We start from the raw sequence: 16684 nt of genomic DNA, 5'->3' as shown, positions 1-16684 counted from the left end.
AGGTGCCCAGGTGTATTTTATATAGTGCCTTAGTTACACCACTCAACACCACAGTGTATGAGCTTTGAGGTGGCATTTTCTAATTGAAACAATACAAGTGCCATTTTAAGAAGTAAGCAATACTTGAAAAAGGAGATTAAAGGAAGGTTGAAGTAAAGTTGCAGTTGAAGAATAGTAAGGGACGACGTTGTATAGATCGGATCTTTGATTGGCCGAGCTTAATCCGTGATTTTCCTTCTTCGCATCCTCCACCCCCAAACATCAGACTGGTTCTGTGTTCATTTGATACAACTATCCCATAAAAAAGTGTTTTGGCTTAGCTTTCAGCATGCCTCGCAACGCTAAGAAGATCAAGAATGCCCCTCCCCCGCGTTCTCGGGGGCCCGGCAAACCATCCGGCCCATCATCTGGCTCTGGCAAGGGACAGCAGCATGGCAATGGTCAGAATCAGGGCAATGGCAGTGGTAATGCGCCGAAAAAGGCCTCCCTGCAAGCAAATCAGAGACCTATTGTGCCATTTTTGAGGAAAGATCGCATTCTCCTGGTTGGTGAAGGTGAGCCTTTTTCTTTTATTCGAGGCAGTTGTTCTGCTTCCTTTCTTTTATGCAATAATTGCTTTGCAATCAAGTTCTATGTTCATTTGCCCTTCTGGTGATTGTATCTCAGGGCTGTAATCTCATTTTGATGTATGAGAATGCAACCAACGTCCATTCCTATATACAACCAACCATGTGCTTCCCCCTCAACCTCAATTTACCTGCTATACCTCATTTGACCTTGTCTGAATTCTAACATGTCATAGGTGATTTCTCATTTGCCCGCTCTCTGGCAACTCAATACAAATGTCGCAATCTCTGCGCGACATGCTATGACTCCAAGGAGGTGCTATACAACAAATACCCCCAAACTCCACAACATGTCCAGGACATCCTGAACGCAGCATCAAAGAAGCCAACCGATACCAGCGACGACACCGAAAAACAGTCTGAAGAGGACCAGGCCGAAGACCAGGCCTCAACAAAACCCAATCCCAACCAGCAGACCCCCAAAGTCCTCTTCTCTGTGGACGCACGCAAACTCGGCGCACCGCCAGGAGGCGGCAGAGAAATCCGCACAGGATTCGCGCGCCGCGAACGCAAGAGACCAGCATGGTACCAGCCTACAGCGCCAGAACCACCTTACCAGGCGGGCGGACCGTGGGATGTAATTTGCTTCAATTTCCCGCATGTGGGCGGGCTCTCGACGGACGTGAATCGACAGGTGCGGTCGAACCAGGAGCTGTTGGTTGCGTTTTTCAAGGCATGTGTGCCGCTTCTTTCCAAGCCGCCACCGCTTATGGATGCTGATGAAGATGAGTGGGTTTATGAGGATGGGGAGGAGAGTGAGGATGAAGACGAAGATGAAGAACAGGAGGAGGGTAAAGATGATGAGACTACTGGGAAGGGATTCCGGACTGGGCCTGGTCAGATTCTTGTCAGTCTATTTGAGGGGGAGCCTTATACGCTTTGGAATATCAAGGATTTGGCGAGACATGCCGGTCTGGTTGTTGTGACTAGTTTCCGGTTTCCTTGGTCTTCTTATGAGGGATACTCGCATGCGAGAACGGCGGGGCATATTGAAGGAAAGGATGGGGAGCGTGGAGGATGGAAGGGGGAGGATCGAGAGGCTCGGATGTATGTCTTTGAGGTGAAGCAGAAGGTGCCTGTCAAGAAGGGAGGAAAGAAGAGGGGTAGAGATGAGGATTCCAGTGATAGCGAATAGAGTACATATACAAATGGGAACTCCACTATTATCATGTTTGTTAGATGCATGCAGGGGTTTACATTATGTACACCTTTTTCATCTCGCTTTCACTGAACACCTCACCCGTCGTTGGATCTTTGACCTTGCCCGATTCCACAGATCCCATCTTCGTGCTGATTTCTATCAGCCGTTGTTTTCCGTAGACTCGGCCATTGGGTAGAACTATTGGGTCACTTTCTACATAACTCTTCGAGTGGTGGGCATACGGCATTTTGCGTGCAAGCTCGTTGAGTTCAGTTGAGCAAATCGGACACACAGAAGTCGACGTTGACTGTGAGTTTGAGCTGGACGATGTGTAAGCCGAATGACACAGAGGTGTTTTCAGCGCGGAAAGTCCTGCGGAAAGAGCAATATGTAATAACGGCTGTGATGGCAATGAAAGCAGTTCATGGTGAGTCTGGACGAAAAGATTCGAGAGATAATTCCAGCGATCCAGTGCAAAGAGGGTCTGTGATGTATTAGTAAATGATACTGCGGGCCATAAAGACATTTCTCTTGTCTTACCTTATACGGTTCAGCTCTTGTATCCTGTGTGAAGACAAGCAATCCTGCAGCCCGCATAATCTCCGAGTTTTGAGATTGATGGTTTGTTATGAGGTATTTTTTGGCGTGAATTATTGCCTCAACCTTCTTGGACTTGTCCTGGGTCCTAACCATCTCGATGTATTGCTGCAATCGAAGTTCAAATTCAAGATTATGCTTCATATAACACTGGGTGAGCTGATTGCTCCAGAACAAGCGGGAACCAGTTTAAACTTACCTGGCTCTTCTTCAATGCAGCCTTGTTTTCTCCACACCACTGCAATGCCTCCTTGGTTTCCCCACGCCGTAAGCTCTCAACCACCCGTTGACAGTGCGTGAATACACCGAGATCCACCAGATCCTCAATCCCTCTCTCCTGGGCCAATTGCTTTGCACTTTCTGAATATCCCGAACGCAGCATATGGTCCACAAGCAACCGATCCAGCCGTACCCTTGACCATTGATCGTACTTAACATCGGCTAGGCTCGGGATCTTGTGCAGTGTCTCCAAGTGCTGGATGCGCTTGCGAGATTGATGGTGGATTTTCTTTTCTTCTTCCTGTAGACCTTCCATTTTCCTTTTAAGACCTTGCATTCTGGATATCATTGCGTCGAGTGCAGCTAAGGTTTGATCCGGGGTTTGCTTGTTCGATAGAGAGGCGTTGGCGGTTTCTTTGAGTGTGGGGATGACATATTCTTTTTCTCGCTCGACGGCTCGCTGTACAGCTTTGAAGTTCTTGCGCGCTAGTTCATTCGGCAATCGAAGAAGCGGTTGGTCCTATATGAACACCTCAGTCAGGTCCCACTTTTATTATCACGGGTGCGGAGTAATGGGTACCAGGATGATATGACTCTCCGGGTTGAGCTTGGTGGAGGTCAGCTCTGCTGCCATGGTAATGGTATTTTTAGGTCTCTTTTGATCTTAGATTCTTTTCAAGTCCGAAAGATAGTGATCGAGGATTGCAGACTGGACATGACGTGGAGGGGAGGGCGATGCGGAGAGGAAGATCACAAGATCCGAGGACAAGCACTGACCGCTTCCCTTTGCGGCTATCTAGAAAATGGTCCCATAGTGCTTTGAAGACCTTTCAGAATGTCTTTTCAAGTGCTAGAGGGTGATTAGAGGAGAGGGTGAGGGAAGACCAAAGAAAATGACGAGAAAAGACACTGTAAAAGAGACTAAATGAGGGTTTCACCTGGACATAGCCATAGAATGCGTAGTCATAGCTCCTCCTCTACCTCTACATGTAGGTAGTCACAAGGTACATCATCAAGCATACATATGTATGCAGTGGATTTTTAGTTACAGTCAGGATGGTCGGGGGGTGCATACAAGACGAAACAAAGTCCCTCGTCTCAAATCAAGATGTCGGCCTTTTAGGTGTATTTCAGTCATCAGAACACCTATAAACTAGGGGGGTCGTTCTCGATCAAGACATAGGCAAGATTGCTGGAACCTGATTTTATAGGTCCACTCGCAGTCGACAATCTTAGAGAAATACGAAAAGAAGCAAGCCAGAATTGAAATGCCAAGTATGGACAAAGCAACCACTGTAGATGATCAACTTGTCTGCAATACTGAGATTTAGAAAGAACGGTAGATTCAACAGATAGGCAGCCTTCAATATGAAACTCTGGAATAGAACAAATTTCCCTTTTGACCCAAGACTCCGGAAATAGCAAAATATGGTACAGGAAAGGAACCTGACGGTCTTCCTGGAGTGCATCTAGTCGCTGTCATCGCTGTCGTCCTGCTTGGACTTCCGGCGCTCCTTCTTCTCCTTCTTCTCCTTCTTCTTCTTCTTGCGCTCGGCCTTCTCCTCGGCGGTCTCGCCGTCGTGCTTGCGCTTCTTGGAATCGACCTCCTCCTTTACGGGCTCGGGGGAATCGGCCTTGGGGGCCTCGGTCTCGGTCTTGGTCTCGCTGGCGGTGACGGCAGCGGTGGTCTCGCTCAGAGGAAGGTTGAAGTCCTTGTACTCGTTCTTCCACTTGGCGGGAGTGGCCTCGTTGGTGCGGCCGTATTTCTGGAAGAATAGTCAGTATATGGGAGGAATCAAAAGCAGAGATGATTGACAACTCACATCGAGAGTACCAGCGGTCTTCATCTTCTTCTTCTCGAGGGCAGTGGGTCCCAAGCCCCAGCGGCGGGGGTAGAGGTCACGCTCCATGATGCAACGCTTGACCTTGGCAACAACACCGTGGTCGCAGGTGGTGAGCTCGACGGTGGACATCTGAGCGATACCAATGGCGATAGCTTCACCCTTGGTGGTCATGAGGACAACCTCCTCGTGGCACTCGATACCGGCCTCTGGAGGGCAATTAGTACTTGATCAAAGCATAGAAAGAATTGCGTTCACATACCGTAGCGGAGGAGACCAGGAATCATCAGCTTGGCACCGTAGCAGACGGCGTTGACAGCGCTGTCCTTGACGACAATACGCTTGTAGCTGGTGAGGAGGGACTCCAGGGGGCTGATGACCTTGCGGAGGTAAGACTCGTCACGGTTGTTGTCGTAGACCCACTGGGCGTCCATGACATCGTGCAGGGTGACCATACCCTTGCTCTCGTCCATGGCTCCAGAGCGGACACGACGAAGTTCCTGCATGTGAGCACCAACACCGAGAAGAAGACCAAGGTGAACACAGAGGGTACGGATGTAGGTACCAGCCTCACAGCTGACCCAGAAGACACCAAGGTGGCGCTCGTTGTCGAACTCGTAGTTCTTGCTCTCGTGGATGGTACGGATACGGAGCTGACGCTTGACGGCGGAGATGAGAGGGGGACGCTGGAAGAGCGCACCGGTCAAGGTCTCCAAAGCGCGGACGAATTGGGCCTCGCCACCGGGGATCTTGTCGTGGAGACGGATCACGCAAACATACTCCTTACCGGCACCCTGCTGGGACTTGACCAGGCGGGTGGCGCGGTCAATGCAGACGATCAAACATCCGGTAACCTTGGGATCAAGAGTACCACTGTGACCAGTCTTCTCGGATCTATCAAGGAAAAAGCGGTTAGCATGGTTGCAAATCCATTGACGGAGTCTGATAGCGTATAATTTACCTGAGGATTCGCTTCATCCAAGCCACGACTTCGTGACTGGAAGGGTTCGACGGCTTGTCGAGGTTGATGACACCAGAACTGATGTAGGACTTGAGGTCACGGCTCAGGGGGGAGGAGCCAGCGGGAATAGGGGTGAAGTGACCGGTGCGAACGAGAACTACAGAAAAAGTCAATGTCGGCTGGTCAAGAACGGAGTTTTAAGGACAAGCGTACGCTTCTCATAGTTCTTAAGCAGAAGCGGCCAATCCGATGTATCAACGGAAGGAACGGACGCTTCAGGCTTGATGGCGTAGTCCATCTCCGAGGTCTTGACGACTGCCATTTTGTTAGTTGACGTTGGTTGATGCGCGGTGAAAACCCCGAAGATTTTGTCGAAGGAAATTTTGCGAGTGCGGCAGCTCCAGTGCCCAAAGTGGTTTAGCGTCCGTATATGCCACCACGTGATCTGGAGTTCTCGACTTTTACGCCTTCGACTACAAGGACTTCAACTTTGAGACGATATGCAATTGATTCTTGTGTCAAATTTACGAGTCAATTAAATTGAAATGAAGTGGCTGTTTGGTAATTCTGAATTTTCATTGGTGGACAAAACTATGCCCAGAACTGCGTTCTTGTCAACTATCACTATCTATGACAAGTCCATCTCGGCACCCGTGAACAATGAACAACCTGTCTGCCAGATGCACACTATCTTTCCTCCAATGCATTCCGAGCATATGCACAGCGGCTGCATATATGTCGGTTTAACCGAGTCTTCGGCCGGCGCCTCTGGCTCTCCAAGGATCCGAGGATGTCCAGCCGCCAAAGGATGATGCTGATCCCGATGCTGACGAGGCCTGATTAGCTGGCCTTTGTGGGTAAGACGCCGTTCCATATTCTCGGTTACCATGGTCAGGATTGTGGCGAGTAAAATATCTCTCCACGAAGCCAGGGACAGTGATGAAATTCCGTCCACCGCCAAAAGTCGGGTAGATGCGCGTGAGGAAATCGTAAAGATGGGCAGCGATGATACCCATGCCTTCTATCACCGCACTGAGCCATCCGTGCATCAAGAGTTCGATTCCTAACATTGCAAATGGAAGAACCTCCGTCGGGATGTCGATGAAGTATAACCTTGTCTTCGTTCCTCGGTTTTTCTGGGCGTAGGTGTAGATGAAAGCCATGATCAAAGCTAATTTTATGTTAGTGTCTGTGACGGATTGATGGAAGTACGGAAAGCTTACCTTGCGTGAGGACATATGCTCCCATATAACCACCTGCGGTAAGCTTGGGAGAGTTAGCAAGTTTGGAAAGAGCGTAAGAGACTACCAGGATAACAAGTAAAATAGAATGTGGATGGTATTGGAAAGAGAATAGATGTAGATGATGTATATAGAATGTAGGGCACCTCCGATACCGACGCAATATACAATCACGCCAGCGAGCTCGAAGGCAATCCCACCATGCCCACACCTGCACAGCACCTGAATTTTGCGAATTATGGTGGTACTGCTCAGATGCAGGGGTGCTCTCCCTCGCCTTCAGGAACCGCTTCAGCTAGATTTCGAAGCTGGGCGGGCAGTTATAGCGAGGGAATTGGATATGAACGTGAACGCAGATGCAGAAAACATAAAAAAGAAAATCAGACTCTATTGAGTCACTTACCATGAGGATGAAAGCTACAAACAGGACATAGATGAAGAACTCTCCTGGGGCCATGCTCCTCTCCACGGCACTGCCATAGCGGTACACTATCGGTCAATTAGCACTCTGATCCAGCTAGATCAAATGTGATACCAAGGCATCATACTGAAGTAGAGATCAAAGATCAAGCTTAAGCCTGGTCCAGTTAGTAGAAATGGCGTGACCAGCCGGTAGAGCTGTGGAGGCCATGAGAATATCTGGCTCGGCACGAATGGCACATAATAAAAGTTCATGTATCCGCTATAAACCAAGCCAGATTGAAGCAAAGTTAGGGCTGTAAGGGTCCTGATTTGAGAAGTCAGTAACGCGAGCTTTGAGATCGGCGAGCGGAACGTGCATACCTAATGACCGGAGGAGCCGCCCAGAAGACATCCATCTTGAGATAGAAGAAGATGTTAAGTGGTTAATTGATCACGGCATAGATCATTACAGCCGTTCACAAGATAGCCAAATAACTGTGTGGTTGAAGAAAGGAAGAGGAGGATAAGTGGAAAGAAAAAGGGTGCAAAGCTAGCTCCGGGTGAGTTTCTCCGGGGTCCGTCGCTTACGTACGAGATACCATCCCGAGGTCGGCCTCCCGATGTCCCGAAGGCCGGTAGGTCCTATCCGCTTCGATGAAGTACAACATACATAAGGCAAATGCCTAAATATCATTTTATGAATTAACACATAAGGTTCATTGCAAAAGATGCCTTTTTGGAGGCATGAGAGTGGGTATATATGGGTATATTATTGCAGCCTCGTCTTTGCAGTACCCCGAACAGCCAATCCTCCATCTGGGCCCTCAATCCATACATCCCAAGCTCCAGATCCATTTTTAGGCTTGCCACAAATCACCAGCTCCTCCTCGACGAAAAGCGGCATCATATTTTTATACTCAATTGCGTTAATGCAAAGGTTCAATCGACTCAGCTGTTGCTGAAGCACACTCAGCAGAAGTGTGAGCGTCAACGGGCCATGGACCAAAAGGTTCCGGAATCCCTCCTGGTTTTGAGTATAGCCCTTATCAAGATGGATGGAATGGGCATTGAAAGTGAGCGCCGAGAACCTGAATAACAGCGCTTTGGTGGGGACTAGAGTGTGGCGGAATGTCGCATCGGAGGGGGCTTCATTTGCGCCAGAATCATTAGTACACTTGACATCACGTTTAAGAAGTGGGAGTATATGCTCACGTTTAACAATCCTATCAGGCTTGCCGAACTGCGCTTTATCGGCCTCTATTTGTGCGCTTGTTTTTAAGCGCATGAAAACGAGGTCTCGGTTCTCAATGACCGATGATTCTCCTGCGTCGGCTTCGTTCTCTTTCCATATCCGATTCCAGGTCTGCTCGACAGTCTCTTCCTCGGGAACATTGCCAATGCGTCGCTCAATTGTGACAATCACTTTCTCGTCTCCTTCGCGGCCCTTGACTGTCACGTTGCGGATAGATTCTATGCAGACTGCGCGACTGCCATCTAGCTGCGGGCTGCACACTGGGATTCTGAGATTTCCGCCTGCCCAGAGCCGGCGATTAAAAGGCTCACCAGGCGTGTGTAGAGTGTCTGTGCAATCCGGGAGAAGTTGGGACAGTGTCACTTGCGGCGGGAAGTAGATCAAGTGGTGGCCGACCGGTAGCGGGGACGGGTTCTGTATTGAGGGGAGAGTCGCATAATCAGAGGGGATCCGGGATTGCGGGAGAAGATCACGGAGGGTAAGATTCAACAGATGCGAGGGCTGCGGGTGTAGATAATCGTAAGTCAGCGGGAGCTTCCTTGTGGTTAGTTCATGATGCAAGCGCTCGGAGAGCGAGGAGTAAGTCCGGCATGCTTGACGCCCGCTTCGCAAAGAGAGCAAGGGTTGGAGCCGATGTGCCTTCATGGACAAAGATAGATCTGGTTGAATGCGTCAAATCGCAAGTGTACCGGAAGCAACAGACTCCGATTGCGTTTGATTTGTTTGCCACACTGCCTATCCCTGCGTTCGGCCCACACCGCTCAGCGACCGAATATCGGATGCCAATGAGGTGAGAAGCTTCCAGAGATTTGCTCGCATTGGCACGGCAAATATCACCTTATACTGCAATCGCGATGACTCGCTTGAGAGTGGCTTTCCTAGGCCCTTTGGGATCTTTTTCGCATCAGGTACGAGTAATACCTCACATCCTTGCAAATGCGATTAGCTGATGGATTGACCCCTGTTTTAGGCTGCTACAGAGTCCTTTGGCAATCTATCCGCTGATCTGGTACCCCATGCCTCATTCGCAGATGCCTTCTTGGCCCTCCAGCGAAAAGAAATTGACTACACCGTGATTCCGAGTGAGAACTCGACCAATGGCTCTGTTGTCCTGACATTAGACCTTTTGGCAGACCGGGAAGATTCATATAAGGATGTGAAAGTGTGCGGAGAATATTATCTGCCAATTCACCACTGTTTGCTGGTGCGCAAGGACACATGTCCCGGTGGTTGGGCGAACTATGACCGTTCGATAACCAAGCTATACACACACTCACAGGCATGGGGCCAGTGTGAAAAGTTCCTGTCCGAGCACTTCAAGGGCGTTGAGAGACACGACGTGTCATCCACCTCCAAGGCTGTCCAGATCGTCTCAAATGAGACAACAGAACGTGTCGCTGCCATTGCCAGTCGCTTCGCGGCAGAACACCATGGCATGGATATGCTCCAGGAAAACATTGAAGACCGGGCAGACAACACTACCCGGTTTCTGATTTTAAGAAATGTACTCGATGGACGAACTGCCCAGCTTGACTTCGATCAATCCAATCCACTCGAGGTGGAGAACAAGCTTGCCCTTGAAACCATGCACAAGACTTTGATTACTTTCACAATCAATCATTCTTCTCCTGGTGCATTGGCAGATGCATTGCTCATCTTCAAGGCTCATGGCTTGAATCTCACAAGCATCAACACAAGACCAAGCCTCAAGGTACCATGGCAGTATATATTTTTCGTTGAGTGTGGAAGGGCGCCATCGGACGAGAACAAAGAGGCTGTGCTCAAGGTTCTCAATGACCTACCACGAGTCACAGAGACATGTAGGGATCTGGGAACCTGGAAAGATCAAATGAGGGCTGGCAGTGCCTAACCTAGCTGGCCGGCTCTAATTTTGGGAGTTGATCCTCAGTGTTATGAATGAGACCTCGGCAATTATGCAATAAAAGTGTTGTCCCAAGAATATATATTGGAATGTTTCAGTCAAATACATGAATGAATGAAGGCAAAAACCAGCAAGAACCTGCATTGCCAATGATGCGAACATACCACACCTTGTAAGATAAAACAGGAATTTAAGTGTGTAGGTAACTAAAAACACCTTCTTTGTATAACAACCCTTTCGGGTCCCTTTTTTTTTATATGTATAACGAGCAAATAACGAGCGAAGTACCAGAAAATGCCATTCAGAGATGAAACGACAGCCCTGGCTGAGCAATAACACAATCCAACGCTGTCCGGCTTACATAGAGTAAACAGTGCAAGCAGCGGTGGATGACAAAATGTTGTAGATAACCGCACCCAACCTATCAAATTGCAATTTAATCCTCATCTTCATCTCAGACACTGAGGAATCCTCAGTGTGCGTATCACGGAGCTTGGATGACACTGTAACCAATAGTTAGAGGTATGTTTCATGCCAAAGAGTAGGGAAGGATCTCACCTCTGAGCAGCTTCACGGAGCTTGGACCAGGCCTTTTGTGTGTATCCTTTACGGATGCCTTGGTTCCATCGCGGGAGCCGCGTTCATGATCCACGGGGCGAGCCGTCAAAAGACTCGTCGCGGGAGTTTCTGGCCGTTCATCCTCGCTCTCTGCGAGGGGGCAATACCGTCAATCTATAGAAGTTAGAATCAAACATCATTGACACGAGGAACAAGAAGAAAGCATACCATCGTAGAACTCATCATCATCGCTGTGATCAGCAAGCTGTTCAAAGTTGACCTTGTATCGGAGAATGGCACCGATACCACCGAAACCCTTGACGAACTGGTTTCCTTCGCCGGATCGGTCAGACACAAACTCCAGAGTGGCACCGAAGTCCTTATAGGCCTCGGCAAGCCATTCAAGGAATGAGCCTGATTCGATAACCTCCATATCGGCGCCAGTTTCTTTGTCAATGAAGAGATCACGGTTGGTCTCCTGAGACTTGTTCGTGTGGACGATAACATCAGCGCCTGCCGAGTTCTTCATGACCCAGCGAGTAACGTCCAAGTTCTCATGGACAATCAGAATTTCGGCAGCACCAAGCTCCAATGCCTTCAGGGTATCTTCAATACCGTAGCAGATCTTGCCAGTGTCTTGGCTGATCTCCTGGAAGTACTGGCCAATAAGCTTCTTCTCCTGAACGAACTTGACGTTGCTCAGGGTCTCGCCAGCCAATTCGATGGCCTGGTTGAAACCGTTCTCGCCACCGTAGGAGACATCGACAATCTTGATGACCTTGGACTGCAGACGACCATCGAACAGATCGGACTGGTTGAGGTCGTTCTTGAAATCAGCAGAACCAGCCAACACCAGACCGGCAACATTGGGCTTATCGTTAGTGATGTAGTTCTGGACAGCCAATTCAGCGATCTTGCGCACGTAGTTGTGACGCTTTTCCTCACGGAGACGCGAGAAACGCAGGGCGGATTGACCACCACGGCCCTGTATGAATCAGTATGGATGAAAGGTGTGTTCGATCAGTGAGGATACTCACGTGCTTCTTGGGCAAATCAACGGTGAGACGCTGAAGGATCTCACGAGTGTTTCCACTGAGAGTACCGAACAGAGTACCGTTACCATCCATGACAATGAAACCAAACTTCTGATCGGCCTCGAGAAGCTCGCTCAGTGCTTCAGTGTGGAACTTGTTGTCACAAAGATAGAGCGAGGTGTTAATGGGCTTGAAGGGCTCAAAATCGATGTTAATCTTGCGCTCCTTTCCTTCCGAGGTGATAATTTCACCACAGTAGACGACCAGTCCATTGGGAGGGACTTTGTTGTAGAGCTTGAGACGCTGCTGGGTCGAGGTAATGGCAGACAACACGGAGAGTCGGTTCACTCGAGACTTAATGTTGGAGGCGGTACCCTGGTGTGCGGTTAGGCCGTGTTCCGCGCAGACAAATCGGGAGGCATAGTTCACGTACATACTCTTCAGCCAACATCTTGGCTGCTCTGCTGATTTGATCCTTGGGGGCTAAATTTTCATGTTAGCAGCGGCAGCGAACAGCGACAGGTATTGACAGCGTACGGATAATGAGCGAGATCATGGAGGTTCCATTTCCACGAGCGGATTCAAGACGCTTGATCAGCTTCTTGACCTTCCAGATCTCGATATTCTTCTCGGCTTCGTTCGGCGGAGGAGCGCTCATCTTGGCGAGGCGACAGTTGAGGGGGAGAGTAACGGAGGCCCTGCGGACGCCTGAAGATTTGGTCAGTAATGGGGCCGGAGTCGGCGAACAAAGATTTGGACTTGCCTATTTTACACCTAAAATCAGTTAGTCCATACGACCAAAAAAAGGTGAAGATAATGAGGGATTTTTTTTTCTCAAATATAGAACTTGAAATGGGAGTACCTACCTTAACTGAATGACGTTCAAAAGCGACAGCAAATTTCCTCGTGGGGTTGGACATACACACAGTTTGTTCGAGGGGTCGGCTGGCACGCTGAGGTAAGCCAGGGCTACCCGTGACGTATCTGGTACTTGCCGGCTTAGGTGCCAACAGCCGGGTGGTAAGGTACCGGTACCTCGTCCTTCGTTTGCATTTTGTGCAGCTCTTCTGCATATCACTTTGTGTACAGGGATGCTGTTGACTAGGCCAGATCAGGACGTCATATAGCGGAACAAACATGGATATATATGCCTGGTCAGTGTCTTAATTGTGCTGCGTTTGTTTCGCGACAGTCTCTGCTGGGGCTAGCAAGGGAGTGGTATACACGTAGAGGCAGACCACCTTTTGTATGGAGCACAGAGTACGGAGTACGGAGTCTATAGATGAAACATCAGGAGGATCGAAGTGATCTATCCAATCGATAGCTTAAATGTCCACCCATTGATCACCTAGCAAATCCGAGGTCGAGGTACGGAGTATGTACGGAGTACTCCGTACATAGCTTATCAAATCGCAGTGATCCGTGATCCGCACCCCACACTGAGGGAAGCTCAGGCGCTAAGCTCTTTTCAATGTCGCAGACTCGCTCTCGCCTCTTATCTTTCTCTGCGAGTTATCTCCATGTGATAAGTGAGGGGGATTTCCTGAAATCTCTGTCCTCTTGACTTTCCTTCTCTGCTTCACCTCGGGGGTAAACTTGTTGGAATTCTCGACATACCTTTGAGGCAACTACTACCGTGTCGCATGAGACCATTCCTAGTCTTAGTAACACCGAAAGATGTCAAGGGATGAGAGGGTAGGTGAAGATGGCGGTGGTCCCGTCTATGGCTCACTGAGAATACCGACGGCGACACCAAGCTCTTACGACTATGGCCACCTAGATCGTGGAAGTCCCATCGCCGAGTCGGAGATCGGAGGCAGACAGAGGTAAGTAGCATCAGGTACCAGCAAAAGCCAGGCGTTGAGCTAAATCTCCCATCCTAGGTCATCGTCATACTCATCTCGAGTGCGCCAAGCGGGTGGTCTCAATAGTCTGGACAACTTCGCGCGTTCTTGGCAGAGAGCGGCGGCGTTCCCCGAAGTGCTTCCACGACGCTCGTCGTTTGTCTCTGCGGACTCGGACGACGAATTTGCCATTTCTACTGGCCAAGACTACGGATCAAGAAGCTCTCCACCCTGGGGCTGGCAGTCGGATACAGATCGACCCCTACTTCGTGGGGATTTAGACTCGGACCAGGATGGTGGGGATTCGCGAGCGCCCGAGTCTTCGAAGAGGGCGCTTCCTATCACTGGATTGCTTGATTCTTCGTTTGAAAGAAGTTTTGCAACCTCATATGGTACTATCTCCTCGCGGATGAGCGAGTCAACACGGAGAAATGCAATCCAATTTCACAGAGAGCAACATGCCCATGTATACGTGGACGGATCTGGAGATCCGGACCGGGGTCCATTGCTTGTCAAGCATATCCAGCATGAAGATGGGACCCAGGAGGATATCGTTGTTGGGCAATCCACTCTTCCACAAACCATCTTCAACTCGGTCAATGTATTGATCGGAATTGGCTTGTTGAGTCTTCCCTTGGCAATGCGACATGCTGGGTGGGTTCTAGGACTGCTATTCCTTGTATTCTCAGCAGTAACCACCTCTTATACAGCCAAAATCCTGGCCAAATGTCTGGATGTTGACCGAAGCGTGGTCACATATGCTAATTTGGCGTATATCAGTTTTGGACAGCATGCTCGTCTAATCACCAGTTTTCTGTTCTGTTTGGAACTTTTAGGAGCATGCGTGGCCTTGGTTGTGCTGTTTGCTGACAGTTTATACGCTCTGGTACCGGGATTGAGCATATTTGAGTGGAAAATCGTCTGTGGAGTCGTGCTAATTCCGCTTAACTTCCTGCCGCTACGATTCTTGAGTATTACTAGCATATTGGGTATCGTCTCTTGCACATCGAGTGAGTCTTTTTTCTTTCTTTACAACGCCGATGATATATGAGCTGACTGCTTGAAAGTTGTGGCTCTCATTTGCATCGATGGCCTCATCAAGCCAGATGCGCCGGGCTCCTTGCGGCAACCAGCCAACACATTCCTCTTCCCTGAGAACTGGGCTACTCTTCCTCTTAGTTTTGGACTTATCATGTGTAAGTTTACGGCCAAGTCAGATGTACTCATAGAGCTAACTGGTGAAAAGCACCTTGGGGCGGGCATGGTGTCTTCCCTAACATCTACAGAGATATGAGGCATCCTCAGAAGTACGGAAAGAGTCTTTGGGTCACCTATATATTCACAGTAAGAAAACAAATGACGAGAGTGAGGTTCGATCCTAACAGTTGACAGTTTACTTTGGACTGCTCTATGGCAATAATTGGCTGGCTGATGTTTGGTGATACCGTCCTCGACGAAATCACTGCAAATGTTCTCACCATCACCAACTACCCACAATCCTTGTCCATCTGTATTATAGTCTTCATTTCCATCATCCCGTTAACAAAAGTGCCACTGAAGTGAGTCCAATGTCTACAATTGTTTTTGAACACTGCTGACATGAATACAGTGCCCGACCTCTTGTGGCCACATTCGAAGTTCTCTGTGGACTCGGAGGCGGTCGCGTTCCTGCTCAGAACGGCTCTGAGACCCTCCAACAAATTTCACGGGCAATGATCCGGGTTGTTCTCGTGGTCATGATTGTCGTTTTGTCGGTTATTTTCCCAGCCTTCGACCGTATCATGGCTTTCTTGGGATCGTTTTTGTGTTTCACCATCTGCATCATCCTCCCTCTTGCGTTTTATCTCAAGATTTTTGGAAAGGAGATTGGCCGTGGCGAGTATATTCTTGATTGGATTCTGCTTATCTTCTCTTCGATATTGGCAGCCGTGGGGACTGTCTGGGCATTCTTGCCACAGGATGTGCTCTCTGCAAACTAGTCCTCAACCTGTAGGATTGGTGTATGGAGCGAAATAACATTTCTTTGCATGCAAACCATCACTTTTTGTTGAGAATGACAGCGAAGTTATTTCTTGTTTTGCCAGATCTCAACTCTTCCTTCTTGAACGGCTTAGGCGAGTAGTCACCAGTATGTTCCCAAAGATGGAAGACTAGCTTGGAGGTCCGCTTGCTTTCTGTCAGACGGAAGCCCAAGCAGTTCATGATCTCTCCCAGTCTTTCTTCGTTGAGGTAGCGTGAGTTGTCCACACATGCAATCGGCAACACTAGGAAAAGCCGAGGAACGAATTCAATAGAGCAGGTAGATGTCAAAAATTTGACACAATGTTTGAGCATTTCACCCCGGCCAATAGCATCTGGGACATAGTTGAGCACCAATGACAAGCTGATCATGTTGAAACGTTCAGCATCGCTGGAGGGCAAAGGCCGTTCCATAAAGTCTTGCTTTGTTATGCCAGGCTCTTGGGAATTCAAATCGATGCGCGTAACATCCAAAGCTGGGTTGATAGAACAAGCATTTTTGGTGCTCAGAGCTCCAACCTCAAGAACTCGAAGCTTTGGAATAGTCTTGTTCCATTGTTTCAATTGTGGCTTGATCCAGTCAATAAGAACCTTGCTAGAGTCACCGCCACGGTCCATCGACTGACCCAGCTTACTGGCGATTTGATAGCTTTCAAGACCGCCGTTGGCCTGGATTTGAGCGTCGATACTGCTAACTCGGGCTTCATCGCCGGCTGCTAGCGCTTGCGCCTTAACTTTGAGAAGTCGGTGATGAGAGCGGATAAGAGTGCGAGTGGCCTTAGCCGAAAGAGCAGCATCCTTGGATTTGGCAATTGGAGGTCGAGTATGCGACAACAACATCGGCCTCTTGGATCTTTTTTTGGGAACCATGTCGTAATAGTTGCAATAGATTGAAGGAGATCAACTCAATGACTTATACACCAATGCTAGTTTTTGTCTTTCCGTTCTGCTTGAGGGCTGAACATACAAAAAGGCAAGGGGGTCACTAGCACGCAAAGAAAAGCCGTTGAAGAAAAGCAACGAAAAGAGTCTCAAAAACGATATTGAATTTGATTGGACGGCAAAGT

General features: G+C 49.0%; 8 protein-coding genes across 8 annotated transcripts; 3 read left to right on the top strand and 5 right to left on the bottom strand.

The window, feature by feature from the left end:
* Positions 1-328: 328 nt before the first annotated feature.
* N7457_002450 (25S rRNA (uracil2634-N3)-methyltransferase) lies at positions 329-1761 on the top strand (the record flags this gene model as incomplete). The annotated part of the gene is made up of 2 exons (XM_057173496.1): positions 329-554; positions 803-1761. 2 exons carry the CDS (start codon positions 329-331, stop codon positions 1759-1761), a joined length of 1185 nt encoding a protein of 394 aa, XP_057033647.1.
* Positions 1762-1819: 58 nt separating this feature from the next.
* Positions 1820-3217, bottom strand: N7457_002449 (FYV10 family protein; the record flags this gene model as incomplete). Its single annotated transcript, XM_057173495.1, has 4 exons — positions 1820-2251; positions 2308-2502; positions 2564-3103; positions 3164-3217. 4 exons carry the CDS (start codon positions 3215-3217, stop codon positions 1820-1822), a joined length of 1221 nt encoding a protein of 406 aa, XP_057033646.1.
* An 835-nt stretch (positions 3218-4052) lies between these two features.
* N7457_002448 (Pseudouridine synthase II) lies at positions 4053-7444 on the bottom strand (the record flags this gene model as incomplete). The annotated part of the gene is made up of 10 exons (XM_057173494.1): positions 4053-4349; positions 4407-4633; positions 4687-5318; positions 5386-5542; positions 5599-5858; positions 6217-6556; positions 6609-6651; positions 7030-7115; positions 7175-7353; positions 7410-7444. The coding sequence occupies 10 exons, from the start codon at positions 7442-7444 to the stop codon at positions 4053-4055; spliced, it is 2256 nt and encodes a 751-aa protein (XP_057033645.1).
* Positions 7445-7797: 353 nt separating this feature from the next.
* N7457_002447 (uncharacterized protein) lies at positions 7798-8925 on the bottom strand (the record flags this gene model as incomplete). Its single annotated transcript, XM_057173493.1, has 1 exon — positions 7798-8925. The coding sequence occupies one exon, from the start codon at positions 8923-8925 to the stop codon at positions 7798-7800; it is 1128 nt and encodes a 375-aa protein (XP_057033644.1).
* Positions 8926-9134: 209 nt separating this feature from the next.
* Positions 9135-10150, top strand: N7457_002446 (prephenate dehydratase PHA2; the record flags this gene model as incomplete). The annotated part of the gene is made up of 2 exons (XM_057173492.1): positions 9135-9188; positions 9251-10150. 2 exons carry the CDS (start codon positions 9135-9137, stop codon positions 10148-10150), a joined length of 954 nt encoding a protein of 317 aa, XP_057033643.1.
* A 369-nt stretch (positions 10151-10519) lies between these two features.
* On the bottom strand, positions 10520-12412 carry N7457_002445 (translation termination factor eRF1; the record flags this gene model as incomplete). The annotated part of the gene is made up of 6 exons (XM_057173491.1): positions 10520-10665; positions 10721-10870; positions 10949-11705; positions 11758-12129; positions 12188-12237; positions 12292-12412. 6 exons carry the CDS (start codon positions 12410-12412, stop codon positions 10520-10522), a joined length of 1596 nt encoding a protein of 531 aa, XP_057033642.1.
* Positions 12413-13431: 1019 nt separating this feature from the next.
* On the top strand, positions 13432-15577 carry N7457_002444 (putative transporter; the record flags this gene model as incomplete). Its single annotated transcript, XM_057173490.1, has 6 exons — positions 13432-13580; positions 13638-14608; positions 14666-14794; positions 14845-14942; positions 14991-15157; positions 15208-15577. The coding sequence occupies 6 exons, from the start codon at positions 13432-13434 to the stop codon at positions 15575-15577; spliced, it is 1884 nt and encodes a 627-aa protein (XP_057033641.1).
* Positions 15578-15635: 58 nt separating this feature from the next.
* N7457_002443 (25S rRNA (adenine2142-N1)-methyltransferase) lies at positions 15636-16487 on the bottom strand (the record flags this gene model as incomplete). The annotated part of the gene is made up of 1 exon (XM_057173489.1): positions 15636-16487. The coding sequence occupies one exon, from the start codon at positions 16485-16487 to the stop codon at positions 15636-15638; it is 852 nt and encodes a 283-aa protein (XP_057033640.1).
* Between the last annotated feature and the right edge of the window lie 197 nt (positions 16488-16684).

This window comes from Penicillium paradoxum (assembly GCF_028828445.1).
Source record: "Penicillium paradoxum strain IBT 22861 chromosome Unknown utg000003l_segment0_segment0, whole genome shotgun sequence".
Lineage (NCBI taxonomy): Eukaryota > Fungi > Ascomycota > Eurotiomycetes > Eurotiales > Aspergillaceae > Penicillium > Penicillium paradoxum.
The sequence above is the reverse complement of the archived record's forward strand: the minus strand, read 5'-3'. Positions and strand labels throughout refer to the sequence as shown.